The sequence below is a fragment of the Bufo gargarizans genome, chromosome 4 (assembly GCF_014858855.1).
Source record: "Bufo gargarizans isolate SCDJY-AF-19 chromosome 4, ASM1485885v1, whole genome shotgun sequence".
Classification (NCBI taxonomy): domain Eukaryota; kingdom Metazoa; phylum Chordata; class Amphibia; order Anura; family Bufonidae; genus Bufo; species Bufo gargarizans.
This window is the reverse complement of record NC_058083.1, coordinates 322,056,351-322,074,167: the sequence shown is the minus strand read 5'-3', so window position 1 is coordinate 322,074,167 and position 17,817 is coordinate 322,056,351. Positions and strand designations below refer to the sequence as shown.

General features: G+C 47.3%; 1 protein-coding gene across 1 annotated transcript in view; it reads left to right on the top strand.

Annotated features, from left to right (window-relative positions):
- The first annotated feature begins 3,758 nt into the window (after positions 1–3,758).
- Positions 3,759–17,817, top strand: part of ALDH8A1 (aldehyde dehydrogenase 8 family member A1) — a 34,880-nt gene continuing 20,821 nt past the window's right edge. The window contains exons 1-2 of the mRNA XM_044292304.1: positions 3,759–3,910; positions 7,415–7,562. Coding sequence (XP_044148239.1) covers positions 3,767–3,910; positions 7,415–7,562 — 292 coding nt within the window. The 5' untranslated portion in view covers positions 3,759–3,766. The remainder of the gene's footprint in view (positions 3,911–7,414; positions 7,563–17,817) is intronic.

The window sequence follows — 17,817 nt, the reverse complement described above, 5'->3', positions numbered from 1 at the left end:
AAGAAAATGTACAGATTGTCCACTCAACCTTCAGCTTAGAGCATTTACAACCAGGGAACCTGTCCTAGAGAAGAGCTTTCTAAGTATGTACTTGTCAAATTTGTCCATTTTAAAACGATTTATAAAAATAATTCACAATAGCACAAGACCAGAGGAGAATGATGTTGTCTCCCCACAATACTCCCAATAGCAACAAAAATTAAAGAGACCTCCAAGACCAGAGGTATGGGAATTTAAGACATAACCTTTACTAATAGTGATTATCTAAAAAAAAATCTCAACACCATGGAGACATACAATGAATAGAGAAAAATTATGTAAAAAAAAAAAAAAAAACACACTTTGGCTGCAAAATTATAAAGTACGTCACCAAGCAGAGTTTGGACCATCTGATACAACATAGGGGAAGAAAAAATGTAACAATCTCACCGGTCCGGACGTGATAAATGGTTACTTCGGATGTGAATAGTTTAAAGGCCTCCAGGTTGCCGTTGTCTGTGTACAGCCAGGCGGAAAATAGGAGTTCACCAATACATCACAATAACGGAGCAGGGTAGCTCTTGAACCTTTGAGCAGAAGTGGCAGCAGGAACAGCTATCCCTATAATACCCTATAAAGGGAGCGGAGCAGAAAATACCCTACCTACCTATGCAGAGCACCCGCCCAGAAAGGGGCGACCCCGCCCGGATGCCTGTCCCTAGACCCGGGCAGAGTCCCTAGTGTACCCTAGAGAGAAGTTCCCGACGTGCCCCGTTTCGTTGCAGTAACTCATCAGCAATCTAGGTTGAAATGCTGAATATACAAATTGCTAATTGCATAAAATGCTGAGCACACTAAATGCTGAATACACTAGGTATTAAGTACACCAAATGCTGAGTATATTGGATGCTGCGTACTCTAAATACTGAGTACACAGATTGCTAAGTACATGAATATTGCTAGGTACAAGAGGGGATAACTCCAACCAAAAATCAAGATTAAGGGATTACCACCAACAAAGGAGGGGGTCCCGTGCTGCAGATGCAAGTAGCTGGGACGCAAAAGAAATCCCTAAGGTGCCCTATAGTAATGAGGGATTTAAAGGTAACAAGGCGCTAAGGTAGCCTAACTACCAGTGGGCAGGGGCCACCTGACTCCGTGTCCAGTCTGACGCTAGGTGTAAAAATAACTTTAAATATAATGTGCACATTATGTAAATTACCTGAGAAGAGTCATTCAGTCCTGGTTTGATTGGTGTCCCACAGGATGTAAAAATGATAGCTCATGGTGTTCAAATATACCACAAGTGTATACATCAATAACAGCTTTGGTGAAAGAAAGACCATACAATATTTGACCTTCATCCAGCCGCAGTTAGGTCAGAGCAATCGTAATGAATCCCCTTCGCTGCCAGAAGATCATACAGACAGAATAGAACAGGAACTATAGACGAAGGTCTATTGAATCATGTTTTCTTTTATATCTTGTACATGGCCGGATGCACATGTCTCAGTTGCTTGGTGAAGAAATGGCACCAAGCTGTACTGTGCTGAATAAGGAAACCCAGTACAGGCAGTGAGATACTCTTGGTGGTGGTATCTTTCACCACAAATGTGGCCACAGTGCAAAATAGTTCAGAAATGGTTTGAGGTACATGAAAAAGTTCATGGTGTTGACTTGGCCTCCAAGTTCCCCAGATCTGTTATCATAGTGTGGTCCTATGGCATCCTCTTCTACACTGACCATGCTGGAGCTGTCAATCTACCAACGGCAGGGTTTTCTCAGGAGAGCCCGAGTACATGCCAGGCTCGGGGCCGCCTACTGGGCACTTGTATCCTCGGTTGCCTATGTGATAAAAATTTGCTATCTCAGTAATTAGACCCCTCTCAACGGCCATAAAGTTGTGATTGCACATCTGTTTAAGTCTATTTATCCGCCACTGCTTAATGGACAGGAAAAAAATGACAAGACCCCCTTTAACCCTAAGAGGACCTTGCGATTTTCCATTTTTTGCTTTTCACTCCCCACCTTCCCAGACCCATAACTTTATTTTTTCTGTTCACATAGCCTAATGAGGACTTTTTTTTTTTGCGGGACAATTTGTACTTTCTAATAGCACTATTTAATGTTGCATATGGTGTAGCGGGAAGCTGGAATAAAATTCCAAATGGGATGGAATTGGAAAAAAACACAATTCCTCCGCAGTTTGGTCCCGCACCTGAGGGGTTAATAGATGCAGATCGCACCGCCTTGTCATTGAGGCCAGGTATGTGATATGGCCGGCACCCGCAACCTACATTTGTATTTGTTTTAATTATATTAATTGGTGTCACAGTACGTGCCCCCCTCCATATTCATTGGTGGCACCCCAGTATTATATTATATTCATTGGTGGCCACCCCATCCCCCTCTCTAGTATTAAAGTCATTGGTGGCACAGTGGCTACAGGGTCCTCCTCTCCTCCTCAGTATTTTCATTGGTGGCAGTGGCAGCTTCCAATAGGAGACCCAGCAGTGAAATGGCGGGGCTCCAATCGGTTACCATGTCAGCCAGGACGCTACTGAAGCCTTCTATGGCTGCCATGGTAAGCTCCCTGCTTCTTTGTGCATAAAGCACAGGGCAGCAGGAACATTGTAAAATCCTATTCACCCTAATAGAGCTCTATTAGGGTGAATAGGACAAGGGTTCTAGCCCCATAAGGGGGCTAATAGTTATTAAATATAGCCATCATAGAACACACCATTTACTATATACCAATAGAGTGCTAACAACTGCTGGACTGTATTGGTATATACCAGTGATAGCTCTTGGAGCCTTATAGCTGATGGCATACATCCGCCACAGGTCTCTGCTGTTTAAAACAACAGAAACCCAGCAGCTATGGTGTCCACTCCATGTGTGAGCAGGCCTCATCTTTAAAGTGGCAACTTTTGCCGTACATGTATGGTGGAGGTCGCCAAGGGGTTAAAGGATCTGCTCCACATATCTTTGCTCCAGATACCAGGTAAGAACTTCAGAGGTCTTCTGGATTCCATGCCTCAAAGGATCAGAGCTGTTTTGGCAGAATGGTTGGAATTAGAGATGACCGAATTTCATGTTATGAAATTCGTTCACGCTTCGTTTGGTGGTAAAAGCAAAATTCCGTCATAATAGAAGTCTATGGCCTGCCCTACATAATGGAAACGGGACGGATCTGTTTTGCAGCCCATAGACTTCTATTATGACAGAGTGAATAATGGAATGCCTCTAAAGGCATTCCGTTATGCATTCCATCATCGAATTGCATTATGGTCCTTGTTAACAGAATCCATAACGCAATTCTGCTTTTACCACCAAACGAAGTGTGAATGAATGTCAAAATATGAAATTCGCTCATCGCTCGTTGGAATCTACTCTATTTTGAATGTTATGGCTGATCAGTTTATTTTCCCATATTGCTAAAGGGGCTGTAATTTATAATCACGTAACATACACATAGTGAAGACCTGAAGTCTAAAGGTATGTTCCCTCACCTTACTGGTATAATGAGATGTAGCATAGGCTATGCAGCCATATAAAATTCATACTATAAATTCAGCATACATAGCATGACGGTATAATATACAACCACAGTTAACTCCAAGTTTTAGTTGACACACACTGTTGTTTTCCACTGAAGGAAATAGGTGAAGGTCCAGCTACCTCTTTGCAGAGCGAGGAGGAGCTTACCTGCATGAACTTTATAGTCCAAATTCCAGAGTAATTTTCCTGCTTTCACAACCCATGGAATAGAAGAGAATTCTTTTCTATGAACATGGAGACTAAAAAGACTTTTCTGCAGCTGGAAAATTACATTGGTGGCAAATTTGTCCCAGCCAAATCTTATATGGATTCATATGATCCTTCTACAGGTGAAGTCTACTGCAAAGTACCTGATAGTGACAATGAGGAGGTGAGGAGACAGACTGCAATCATTTTGTTGATGTCTTGTAGGGTACCTTCACATAGTTTTGGCCCTGGCGTTTGTGAAGCTTTTTCTGAGGTATTTTTGCCCATGTTCATAGACTTATTGCTAACCTCATAGTAAATTACATATACAAAACATTGTGAGAACCATTTATTGAATTCCCATTGTTTGTATAGCAACAAAATATTTCAGCATGTTACAGAGGTTGTTTCCACTAAAGTCGGGTGCCCAGTGGGTGCCCAGTGAGGCTCACAATCTTATTTTGACTGTCTCAGACACTGGGAACAATTAGAAACAGTAGGGGTATGGGTGGAGACCCATGTCTAGGGCCCCAGTGGTTTTGCTACTGTAATATTTACTTACTGGTTATCCAGGTATGCAATCTATACACATGGTACGACTAGTCCAAATGCAGACCAGACAGACATCAGGTGGGCCTATATTGGGGCTTTACTACAAAGAGACTAAAATGTCCAGCATAGGAAAATTCCATCCATCTGACTATGGGGTGTGTTGTTTGCTGCTGGGATTTCAGTTAACTTTTGGATTGACTTTTGGATTGTTTTACAAGTAACCTTTTAGTCTTATACGGTCTGTCTGCAATAACATCATAGGTGGTGAAGCAATACAGTTACATATGCAAGAAGGATGCCTGTGCTAATTTAGGTTTCCTTCTGACAGCCTGAAATGACTCATGTTCCCCAATGAGAGATAAAAATGTCTCTGATCACTAATTTAAAGGATTTCTTCGGATCTATAATGGTACCGCCACATGGTTAAGGTTTCCTAATGCTGTTTTGGAAGCCAAAACCAGGAGTGATTTAAAAAAAAAAGTTGACGTTTTATCTGTCCTTTTATGATCCACTCCTGATTTTTTATTTTTAACTCCCCGCCTTCCCAAAGCCATAACTTTATTATTTTTCCATTCACATGAGGACTTGTTTTTTTGTGGGACAATTTGTACTTTCTAATTCCAAATGGCATGGAATTGGAAAAAAACACAATTCCTCGACAGTTTTTTTTTTCTTTTTTCTTAAAGGCATTCCCTATTCTGTAAAATTTAGCTGTTACCTTCATTTTCCAGATCAGTACGATTACAAGAATAACACACTTGTATAGTTTTTCTTTTCATCTTCTAAACTCTATAACTTTTTTGTAGTTACAGAGCTGTATGAGGGCTAATTTTTTTTGGTGGAGGTAAATTGACAAAAAATAGTGAATTCGCCATTTTGATTATTTTTTTTCGTTAAGCCATATGGCAGGGGTGGCCAACCCGTGGCTCTCGAGCAACATGCGGCTCTTTGCCTCTTCAAGTGCGGCTCTAGCGGTGGAGCTGGCAAGCAGTCAGACCAGCGTACTCTCCACCCCATGCTGAGATCTTTCCTGATCGGGCACCGTTGCCAGGGCCGTCTTTAATATTGATTGGACCCTGGGCAAAAATGTATTTGGGCCCCCTGGATCCCGCCTTCCTGCACCTTAGCAGGCAATCACGCCCTCCACCACAACACACACCCAAAAAATCCACACATCTGGTAGAGTACAGTGAATGACTGTAAATACTTCCAGTTCTAAAGACTCCAGCGGCTCAGGATCAGTGTTCTGGGCAGCTGGGGTCAGGCTGGAAGTGGGCACCACTCTTCAGGAAGGAGACCAGGGCTCGGCTCACCCTAGTGTTACAGTGCACCCCAGCACCCCACAGTATGCAGTATAGCACCCTATAGTATACAGCACCACACAGTATGCAGTATAGCACCCCACACTATACAGTACCCCACAGTATATAGTAGAGCAGTATAGCATCCCACAGTATACAACACCTCACTGTATACAGCACCCCAAACTATACACGATACAGCCCCCCCACACTATACAGTACAGCAGTATAGCACTCCACACTATACCACACCCACAGTATACAGTACAGCAGTATAGCACCCCACACTATACAGGCCCCCCCACAGTATACAGGCCCCCACAGTATACAGCCTCCCCCCCCCCACACAGTATACAGTCCCACACAGTATACAGCACTCCACTATACAGTAGTTTACAGTATATTAACATAACAGCCCCTGTCACCTTTTTCTGATGTAATCTTCACACAAAAATGCTCCACAGTTAACTTCTGCAACACTCCTGATAGGACCTGTGATGACCTCATAGGCATGTGGCCAGTAATTGCTAGGTTACTGGTCACATGGTGATGATGTCATTAAGGTCCTAGATCACAACGTTAAAGTACACAGACAGCTTGACACCCGGGGCAGTAGCTAGCAGGGCTCAAGAGGCAGCTTCCTTGGGCCCCCCAGGAGCAACTGGGCCTGGGGCAGCTGCCCCTTTTGCCCCTTGGTAAAGACGGCCCTCAGTTGCTACTGATATAAGCATGGGAGGGTCCTGATCTCAGCATGGGGAGAGATCTGATCTGAGCAATGGGAGTCTGGTCTGAGCATGGGGGGTATAATCTGAGTATGGGGGGATCAGATCTGGGCACGGGGGGTCTGACACGGGGAGTCTAATTTGTGTTGTCTAATCTGAGCATGGGGGGGGTCTTATTTTGGGGGTCTGATTTGGAGTTCTGATGAGGATTGGGGATCTTATCTTAGGTCAGATGAGCATTGGGGGTCTAATGAAAAAAAAAAAGTATTCTCTGCTAATGAAAAATAAGAAAAAAAACTCGGATCAGATGAAAAAAAAAATCTTATTTTTCTCTGCTAAAACCTAGGTGCATTTTATAGGGCAAAAAAATACGGTGACTTGTGTGTAAATGTATAGCTTGTGCCTCCTGGTAGTCATACGTTTTTTTTCCCTGGCTCTTTATATCTAAGGTTGCCATATGGGATAAATATTGTTATATTTTAACAGTATGGGCGTTTTTGCACATGGCAATGCCCATGATGTGCATTTTTTTTGTTTATGTATTTTTGACTTCCAAAACTACATCAGAAAACCTGACCGTGTGGCCATACTCTATAAACTGATTGGTAGGACAGGCCATCACTGTTAATAAGTGGTAGCCCAACCTCAGGCTTCTGTAAGCACTGCTTGCCAACTTCCAGAAGTTTATCTGTAGGACTAGCTTTGCCTGCATGTCACGTTATTCAAGTAAATAAATGGATGAGCTTCTGTAGTGAAGGGGTGTGGGGCTCAAATGAATGGCACAGCTTCTCCATTGTACTGATCAATGGGAGTCCCAGATGTCCCGTCCCCCCACAAATCAAATGTTATTAGTCTATCCCAGGGATGCCCAACCTGCGGCCCTCCAGCTGTTGCAAAACTACAACTCCCAGCATCGCTGGACAACCTAAAGCTATTAGGGTATGCTTGGAGTTGTAGTTTTGCAACAACTGGAGGACTGCAGGTTGAGCATCCCCGGTCTATCCTAATATAGGATCATAGGATTTAAAAAAAGAGGCTGCACGGGTAAATTGATAACTTCTGCCTACAATGAGTTGCTAACATGCAGTAAAGTACTGCTTTCTCAATCAACAGGTTGGTGCCGCAGTCAATGCTGCCAAAGCTGCATTCCCCATCTGGTCTTCCTGGAGCCCCCAGGATAGATCAAGAGTCATGAACAAGCTAGCAGACCTTATTGAAAACCACTTGGAGGAGTTTGCACAAGCAGAATCTAAAGACCAAGGTGACAGACAACATCAGTATTGTATATATCTTCAAGGTTTAATAGTCTTTACCGGCCTCTAGTCAAGTAAAGCCTCAAATTTCCATGGTGCTAGGACTCCATGTTCAAGCCTGCAGCAATGTTTGTTGTCCTCAAGGGAACATTTCATTATATTGATATTTCTAATTCTTGCAGGCCAGTTGGACATTCCTATCCAGGACAATATGAGTTTGCTTATTCCACTATGGCATTGAGCTAGCTCATCTACAAATGGTGGTCAACTATGTCACATGGGGGACAGTGGGATATAACGAATCTTACAACTGGTACTGTCACTTGTTACCACATATACAGTTAGGATATTTGATTTGCATACCCACAGCACTGTCTTATTTGATGACTTTATCCAAGAGCGGAGTTCCCCTTTAAGATGATAGAAATACAGTATATAGGCATGTTACTGGAATCCACCATTATAAAAAGCACTCCAGTTATCAATGTAAAGCCTAAGTGTGATGAAACAAAAGCTACATGATTAAGCCATCGTGTAAGGTGAAAGCCACTTCATTTACAAGCACATTTCAAGGTGTTGTACCGATGGGTCAGAAATGAGTCACAAATGCCTGCAAAATCCCAAACAGGGAAAGTTAGCTTGTATGCTAAAGGAAATGAGTTTGCATAAAATCTAACTTGGTTTGCACTAAATGTAATAAAATAAAATATGCATGGGTATTTCCTAAAAAAACTGTCTATACGCCTCTGCCTGTACTGTAGATCAGCCGTTTCCTTTCAAAGATGCCTGTAGCAAATGTAGAAAGTGCTTCTCTATGTTTTACCCATGTACAGTATCTCACAAAAGTGAGTACACCCATCAAATTTTTGTAAATATTTTATTATATCTTTTCATAAGACAACACTGAAGATATGACACTTTGATACCATGTAAAGTACTCCGTGTACAGCTTGTATAACAGTGTAAATGTGGTGTGCCCTCAAAATACCACAACACACAGCCATTAATGTCTAAACCGTTTGCAACAAAAGTGAGTACACCCCTAAGGGAAAAAGGCCAAATTGTGCCCAAAGTGTCAATATTTTGTGTGGCCGCCATTTATTTCCAGCACTGCCTTTATTCTCTTGGGTATGAAGTTCACTAGAGCTTCACAGGTTGCCACTGGAATCCTCTTCCACTCCTCGGTAATCCAGCTCTGCTTCAGGATGTCACAGTACATGTTGACATTCATGGTTTCCTCAATGAACAGTAGCTCCCCACAGCCGGCAGCACTCATGCAGCACCAAACCATGACACTCCCACCACTATGCTTGACTGTAGGCAAGACACACTTGTCTTTGTACTCCTCACCTGTTTGCCGCCACACACTCCTGAAACCAACTGAACCAAATAATTGTATCTTGGTCTCATCAGACCACAGGACATGGTTCCAGTAATCCATGTCCTTAGTTTGCTTGTCTTCAGCAAACTGTTTGCAGGCTTTCTTGTGCACCATCTTTAGAAGAGGCTTCCTTCTGGGACGACAGCCATGCAGACCAATTTGCTGCAGTGTGCGGCATAGAGTCTGGGCACTGACAGGCTGACCCACCCCACCCCCCTTTAACCTCTGCAGCAATGCTGGCATCACTTATGCGTCTATTTTGAAAAGACAACCTCTGGATATGACTGAGCACGTGCACTCAACTTCTTCGGTCGACCATGGCGAGGCCTATTCTGAGTGGAACCTGTCTTGTTAAACCGCTGTATGGTCTTGGCCACCGTGCTGCAGTTCAGTTTCAGGGTATCGGCAAACTTCTTATAGCCTAGGCCAGTGATGCCCAACCTGCGGCCCGCAAAGCCGTGTCATGCGGCCCGCGCAGTGACCGGACTTTATCAGCGCAGGGTGCGCTGCGAACGGCACAGGCAGCAAAGCGATGCTGCCTGTGCCTGCAATCTCCCCGCCCAGCGCCGCCTCCTAGCTAATTTTTTCACTGCACTTGCCTCTGTGAAATTGAAGAGATCCGTTGTAATCTCGCACAGGCATCGAAGTGCGCATGCACCGTCTTCCTGGCCTCTGCCAGTGCGCCTGTGCGAGATTACAGCGCTTCTCTGAAGGGGAGCTTGACAAAGACCATTAGGTTGAAACGTTGCTACACAAGGTGTAATAAAGAAATTGATTGGAATCCCTCTGGAGTGCCGTGGCTTATTCAACATTGTCTACTACGGAAACCCTAGGACCAGGGTTTAATACTACAGGCACCACCACATACTGGATTTGCTACAACAATAGTGAGTAGTGCTGGTCTATTTTCTATCTAAGTCTCTGAAGGGGGGATATTGTCATGGAACCATGAACCAGACGTACAACAAGAGATAAGTGGGAATAAGAAGGCTTTATTGAAAATCAAGCTGTAAGCAAAAGTCCAAACGGATGGCTAAACCGAAGCAGGGTCTTGCATAGCCAGAGGTCAGGAACCAGAAGGGTAGTCAGACGAAGCCAGGATCAGGAACCAGCGGGGTAGTCAGACGAGGCCAGGATCAGGAACCAGAAGCAGCAGCAGTCTTAGAAGCATGTGAACACAGGAGGACCAAGCAAGGAACTGAAGCCACAGACCTCCTATATATATGAGCTAGGCATCCAGCTCCTCCCAGTGGGAAGGAGAAGCCGCAGGGTGGGAGGCTACAAGAAACCCAGAAACCAAGATGGCCGCCAGCACATGTCAAACGAAGGAGAACAGGAAGAAGGTAAGACCATGACAGTACCTCCCCCTCAAGGGCCCCTCCTCCGCGGAGTAAGGAACGGTTTCTGAGGGAAGCGTGCGTGGAAGGCTCAGAGCAAAGCAGGAGCATGGACATCTGCGGAGGGAACCCAGGAACGCTCCTCTGGACCATAACCACGCCAATGGACCGAAAACTGCAACCGACCGCGGACCAGGCGTGAGTCCAGGATATTGCTCACCTCATATTCCTCACGATTGCCCACTTGGACCGGACGGGGCCGAGGAACCGAGGAAGTGAAACGATTACACACCAATGGCTTCAACAGGGAGACATGAAACACGTTGGAGATCCGCATGCCAGGAGGAAGCGCAAGGGCATAGGCTACCGGGTTTACCCTGCGAAGCACTCGGAAGGGACCAACAAAGCGAGGCGCCAGCTTGGGAGTGGGCACTCGAAGGTTGAGGTTGCGGGTGGACAACCATACACGGTCTCCGACCTGGTAGGAAGGAGCGGGCGCTCGTCTGCGATCAGCCTGGAGTCTCTGGCGCTGCGCAGAGACCTCAAGGGACCTCTGGATCTGTACCCAAGAAGCACGTAGGACGGAAAGGTGATCCTCCACAGCCGGAATATCCTGGGGAGAGAATACCTCCGGTAACACGGCAGGTTGGAACCCATAATTGGCCATGAAGGGAGACGTCCCAGAGGAAGAGTTCACCGCCGTGTTCCTGGCAAACTCAGCCCAAGGCAGGAGGTCAACCCAATTGTCTTGGTGATCGGAGACATAGCAACGAAGGAATTGCTCCAAGGCCTGATTGGATCGTTCTGCGGCCCCATTGGACTGAGGGTGGTAGGCCGAGGAGAAAGAGAGATGAATCCCCAACTGGGAGCAAAAGGCGCGCCAGAACCTGGACACAAACTGACTCCCCCGATCCGACACAATCTCCTTGGGCAAACCGTGCAACCGGAAGACCTCCCTGGCGAAAATCGTGGCCAACTCTTGTGCAGAGGGTAACTTCTTGAGAGGAACACAGTGGCACATTTTTGGAAAACCGATCCACGATCATGAGAATGACCGTATGGCCTCGGGATGCAGGGAGGTCCACAATGAAATCCATCCCCAGGTGTGACCATGGGCGCTCCCCGGTGGCTATGGGTTGCAAAAGGCCCAACGGAAGGTGCCGAGGGGACTTACTCTGGGCACAAACGGAGCATGCCGCTACATATGCGGCGATGTCGGAACGTAGAGAAGGCCACCAGAACAGACGTGAAACAGCCCAGGACAGCTGATTCTTTCCAGGATGCCCCGCGGCCTTGGAGTTATGGTAGGTTCGCAACAACCGAGTGCGCAACTCCTCAGGCACAAAACATCTGCCGTTGGGTCTCCCAGAGGGAGCACCAGATTGAGCCGCCAAAATCTGCTCACCCAGGGGAGATGTCAGACTGGTGCGAATGGCGGCCAGGATCTGATTCGGAGGTATGACCGAAGTCGGAATCGACTCCTCCCTGGACAGCTCGGAGTATTGCCGTGATAAGGCATCCGCTCTGATGTTCTTGGAACCGGGTAGGTAGGAGACCACGTAATTAAAACGTGACAAGAACAGAGCCCATCTGGCCTGACGTGGTGTCAATCTCTTGGCCTCAGAAAGGTAGGTCAGATTCTTGTGGTCCGTCAGGATGAGAACCGGAACCACCGAACCCTCGAGCAAGTGCCTCCATTCTTTAAGGGCCTGCACGATGGCCAATAACTCCCTGTCACCAATCTGATAGTTGCACTCCGCGGAAGACAGTTTCCAGGAGTAAAACCCACAAGGAAGCAGAGGACCCTCTGGTGTTCTACGCTGAGACAGAAGGGCGCCTACTCCCGTCTCAGACGCGTCCACCTCGAGGACAAAGGGCAACCCAGGGTTGGGATGCGACAGAATCGGAGCCGACACAAAGGCGGACTTTAGAGCCTCAAAAGCTCGGATGGCCTCGAGCGGCCAGACCTGGAAATTACTGCCCTTCCTGGTCAGATCCGTGAGAGGCTTGGCTAGCATAGAAAAGTCCCTGATGAACTTCCGATAATAATTGGCGAAGCCCAAAAAGTGCTGCAGGGCACGGAGACCACTGGGCTGGGGCCACTGTAAGACAGCCGAAACCTTCTCAGGATCCATGGAGAACCCCTCAGCGGAAATGATGTAACCTAAGAAGGTTACCTGGGATCGGTGAAATTCGCATTTCTCAAGCTTACCGAACAGCCTGTTCTCTCGTAACCGTTGCAACACTCGTCTGACATCCATAATGTGGGCCTCCATGGATTCAGAATATACCAAGATGTCATCCAAATAGACCACCACACACTGCTGCAACAGGTCACGGAAAACATCGTTGATGAATTCCTGGAAGACTGCGGGCGCATTGCACAACCCAAAGGGCATAACCAAGGATTCATAATGACTGGTCCTGGTGTTAAACACGGTCTTCCACTCATCGCCCGCCTTGATCCTTACCAGGTTATATGCCGCCCTCAGGTCGAGTTTGGTAAAGACCGTGGCCCCTTTGAGGCGATCGAACAGCTCGGAAATCAAGGGTATCGGGTAAGCATTCTTGATCGTGATGCGATTGAGACCCCTGTAATCGATGCAAGGCCTCAACTCACCGCCCTTCTTTTTCACAAAGAAAAATCCAGCCCCTGCCGGGGACGAGGATTTGCGAATGTGTCCGCATGAAAGCGCCTCCCTCACGTACTCCTCCATGGCCTCATTCTCCGCTACCGACAGTGGATAGACTTTGCCACGAGGAGGAACGGCACCAGATTCTAACTCTATGGCACAATCGTATGGGCGGTGCGGAGGTAGGGCAACCGCGCGCACCTTATCGAATACATCCCGGTACTCTTCGTATTCAGGAGGCAACAGAGAGTCCGAGGAAGTACACAGCAACTTGACAGGCCCATGGATGCAACTAGCCCCACACTGCGGTGACCACGAGAGGATCTCGGCCGATCTCCAATCGAAAGTCGGATTATGCTTCTGGAGCCAGGGGTACCCCAAGACCACCGAGTAGTGTGGAGACGAAATCACCTGGAGACAGACCGACTCTCTGTGAACGGCACCAATGGCTATCCCCACTGGAAGGGTCTCATGAGTCACGTGTGGCGGCAGAAGGGGTCTGCCGTCTATCGCCTCAAGAGCCAGTGGGGAACCTCGAGGCTGCAGAGGAATGGAATTGGCGGCAGCGAACACACTATCAATGAACAAACCACCAGCACCAGAGTCCACCAACGCCTGGGTCGTCACCGAGCCCCCGACCCAGGAGAGGACAACAGTGATCAGTGATTTGTCAACACGGGAAACCGGGGACGAGGAGACTCCACCCAAGATCTGCCCCCGACAGGATCTCAGGTGCGAGCGTTTCCCGGACGGTTCGGACATGCCAACCGAAAATGCCCACCGAGACCACAGTACATGCATCGGCCCTCGCGTCTACGGAGTACCCTCTCCCCCTCGGACAGGCGAGCAAACCCCAGCTGCATGGGTTCACCCCCAGACAAGTCATCCCCAGGAGGCGTGGGAGGAGAGGGAGGCACGGGTGGGACAGCAAACGTAGGCGCCAATCTGTTAGAAGGCCTCCGCAGGCTCTCCTTAAAGGAAGGTCTCTCCCTGAGTCTGGTGTCAATCAAAATCAGGAAAGAAATAAGAGACTCGAGCTCCACTGGTAGGTCCTTAGCTGCAACCTCATCCTTCAAGGCATCCGAAAGACCATGAGAGAAAGCAGCGACCAGAGCCTCATTATTCCAGCCCACCTCTGCTGCCAGGGTACGAAACTCAATGGCGTATTCAGCTACGGATCGTGAACCCTGTCTGATGGACATAAGGAGCTTCGCAGCAGAGGCAGCACGAGCCGGCACATCGAATACCTTCCGAAGAGAAGCAACAAAACCGGAAAACTCGGCAACCACCGGATTGTTGTTCTCCAATAAAGGGCTGGCCCAGGCCAAGGCCTTGTCCGAGAGCAGCGAGATCAAGAAGCCCACCTTTGATCTCTCAGTAGGAAAGGCATGTGGCAGCAACTCGAAATAAATGCCCACCTGGTTAAGGAAACCTCGGCACTGAGTTGGCTCTCCCCCAAAGCGCTGTGGAAGGGGGGCAGAACCGGTCATACCCCGAGACACCGCAGGCGCAGCAACAGGTGTCGGGGTAGACTCTGGCGCAACAACCGGAGCGGCAGTAGGAGCGGGCCCAGGAGCGACAACCGACCCATCGGCAACGGGAGCGAAATGAGCCGTGCGTTCAAGCAGGGTTTGCAACGCCACAGCGAACCGACCCAACAGGTGATCCTGCTGATCAAGTCTGGCAATCAGCGTAGGTAGCGAGGATGGCCCTGTACCGTCAGAATTCATGGCTTGGTCCTAATGTCATGGAACCATGAACCAGACGTACAACAAGAGATAAGTGGGAATAAGAAGGCTTTATTGAAAATCAAGCTGTAAGCAAAAGTCCAAACGGATGGCTAAACCGAAGCAGGGTCTTGCGTAGCCAGAGGTCAGGAACCAGAAGGGTAGTCAGACGAAGCCAGGATCAGGAACCAGCGGGGTAGTCAGACGAGGCCAGGATCAGGAACCAGAAGCAGCAGCAGTCTTAGAAGCATGTGAACACAGGAGGACCAAGCAAGGAACTGAAGCCACAGACCTCCTATATATATGAGCTAGGCATCCAGCTCCTCCCAGTGGGAAGGAGAAGCCGCAGGGTGGGAGGCTACAAGAAACCCAGAAACCAAGATGGCCGCCAGCACATGTCAAACGAAGGAGAACAGCAAGAAGGTAAGACCATGACAGATATCTGTGGACGACACTAAAGGGGGGATATCTGTGGACGACACTGAAGAGGGGGATCTGTGGACGACACTTAGAGGGATCTAGGGAGGGGTGTGGGGATGTTGGGGTGGGAGGTCCTGGAGGGGTGTTTGGGTGGGAGGTCCTGGAGGGGTGTTTGGGTGGGAGCTCTGGAAGGGGTGGGAGGTCTGATAGGTATGTGGGGGTGGGAGATCCAGGAGGGGGGGCCCATATTTTTTTTTGCTATGGGGCCCAGTCATTTCTATCCACGCCCCTGATTGTTAAGATTGGACGGGCACTGGAGTGATAGAGCGCCCTGCTGTAGGAGAAGTCGGCGGGAGTAGAAAGGAGGAGGGGCCAGCTCCTGGTGGCGCCGGGCACACGGCGCAAGCATGGCGGTGGAGGATCTGACTGAAACCTTAAGACCAGACATCAAGGTAGACCTGCAGAAGAAGGTGACAGCGCAGTATGTGATGTATACATGTGTGTAATGTATGTAGTGCAGTGTGTGATCATCACATACTGCACTACATACATTAAACACATGTATACATCACATGCCCCCTCACAGTAATAATGCCAAGATATGTGCCTTCTTCACAGACATAATGCTCACACATGCCCCCTCACAGTAGTCATGCCCAGATATGTGCTCCTCACAGTAATAATGCCAAGATATGTGCCCTCTTCACAGATGTAATGCTCACACATGCCCCTCACAGTAGTTATGCCCAGATATGTGCCCCCTCGCAGTAGTTATGCCCAGATATGTGTCATCTTCACAGTAGTTATGCCCTGATATGTGCCCTCCTCACAGTAGTTATACCCTGATATGTGCCCCCTCACAGTAGTTATGCCAGATATTTGCCCTCCTCACAGTAGTAATGCTCACTCGTGCCCCCTCACAGTAGTTATGCCCTGATATGTGCCCTCCTCACAGCTCAAAGTAGTTATACCCTGATATGTGCTCTCCTCACAGAAGTTATACCCTGATATGTGCCCTCCTCACAGTAGTTATGCCCAGATATGTGCCCCCTCACAGTAGTTATGCCAGATATGTGCCCTCTTCACAGTAGTAATGCTTACACGTGCCCCCTCACAGCGTTTGCATTTCTTTCTGGCAAAGCTACCTGGTTCCGGCCCGCGAAATTTATACCAAGTCTAGTGCGGCCCTCAGACGAAAAATGGTTGGGCACCACTGGCCTAGGCCATCTTTATGTAGATCAAACAAACAAAAATGACCCAGGGTATCCCCAAGGCGGGTAAGAGACAGTGCCCACCCTGAATAGCCGCAGGGGATACACCTAAAGTGTAACTCGGTAAAAGCTCCCGAGTGGAATAGCAGAAACAAATGAAAAGAGAGCTCATATTACCAAAAATATATAAATTTTATTACAATAAGTTAAAAATAACAGAAAAAAGAGAAGAGTAAATTAGTACATGAGATGCCGTAAAGCAAGGTGATGGGAGCGGAGAAAAAACAGCACCACCCTGGGAGGAAGGAGCACACGGTTATAACAAATAGAAAGATGTGATATACGTGATATCTAACATGGGAGTAAGAAATCTTGGGTACAGTGCCCAGCCCATGCAAAAAGTGAATGGAGAAATGGAACCATGCAATATCAGGTAAAGCACGGTCAGCTCATGCACCCCCACTGGAAGTAGATACAAATGTCAGGGGGTGACGAAGGCACGCCGAAACGCGTGTTGGGGTGGCGCCACCCTGGGTTTCTCTGCACACGGTTTATTCAGGTAAGCTCTGGTCTCCCATTGCCCCCCGCTGATTGTGTGGTCAATTGTTGTCCACCGGCACTTTGCCCTTTATGATACACATCTCCATCCTTATACATTTGTATCTACTTCCAGTGGGGGTGCATGAGCTGACCGTGCTTTACCTGATATTGCATGGTTCCATTTCTCCATTCACTTTTTGCATGGGCTGGGCACTGTACCCAAGATTTCTTACTCCCATGTTAGATATCACGTATATCACATCTTTCTATTTGTTATAACCGTGTGCTCCTTCCTCCCAGGGTGGTGCTGTTTTTTCTCCGCTCCCATCACCTTGCTTTACGGCATCTCATGTACTAATTTACTCTTCTCTTTTTTCTGTTATTTTTAACTTATTGTAATAAAATTTATATATTTTTGGTAATATGAGCTCTCTTTTCATTTGTTTCTGCTCATCTTTATGTAGAGCAACAATTCTTATGTTCAGATCCTCAGAGAGTTCTTTGCCATGAGGTGCCATGTTGAACTTCCAGTGACCAGTATGAGAGAGTGTGAGAGTGATAACACCAAATTTATCACACCTGCTCCCCATTCACACCTTGTAACACTAACGAGTCATAAGACACCGGGGAGGGAAAATTACTAATTGGGCACAATTTGGTCATTTTCACTTAGGGGTGTACTCACTTTTGTTGCCAGCAGTTTAGACCTTAATGGCAGTGTGTTGTGTTATTTTGAGGGCACGACAAATTTACACTGTTATACAAGCTGTACACTGACTACTTTACATTGTATCAAAGTGTCATATCTCCAGTGTTGTCCCATATAAAGATATAATGAAATATTTACAAACATCTGAGGGGTGTACTCACTTTTGTGAGATAATGTGTATGGAAAAACTATGTAATTTTGGGTAGCCACATTTCCCAGAAACCATATGGTTAAACCTGTCATAGGATCTCAAACATGTCAGCATGCGACATATACTGTATTTGTGCGGGTATTGTACTTGATAC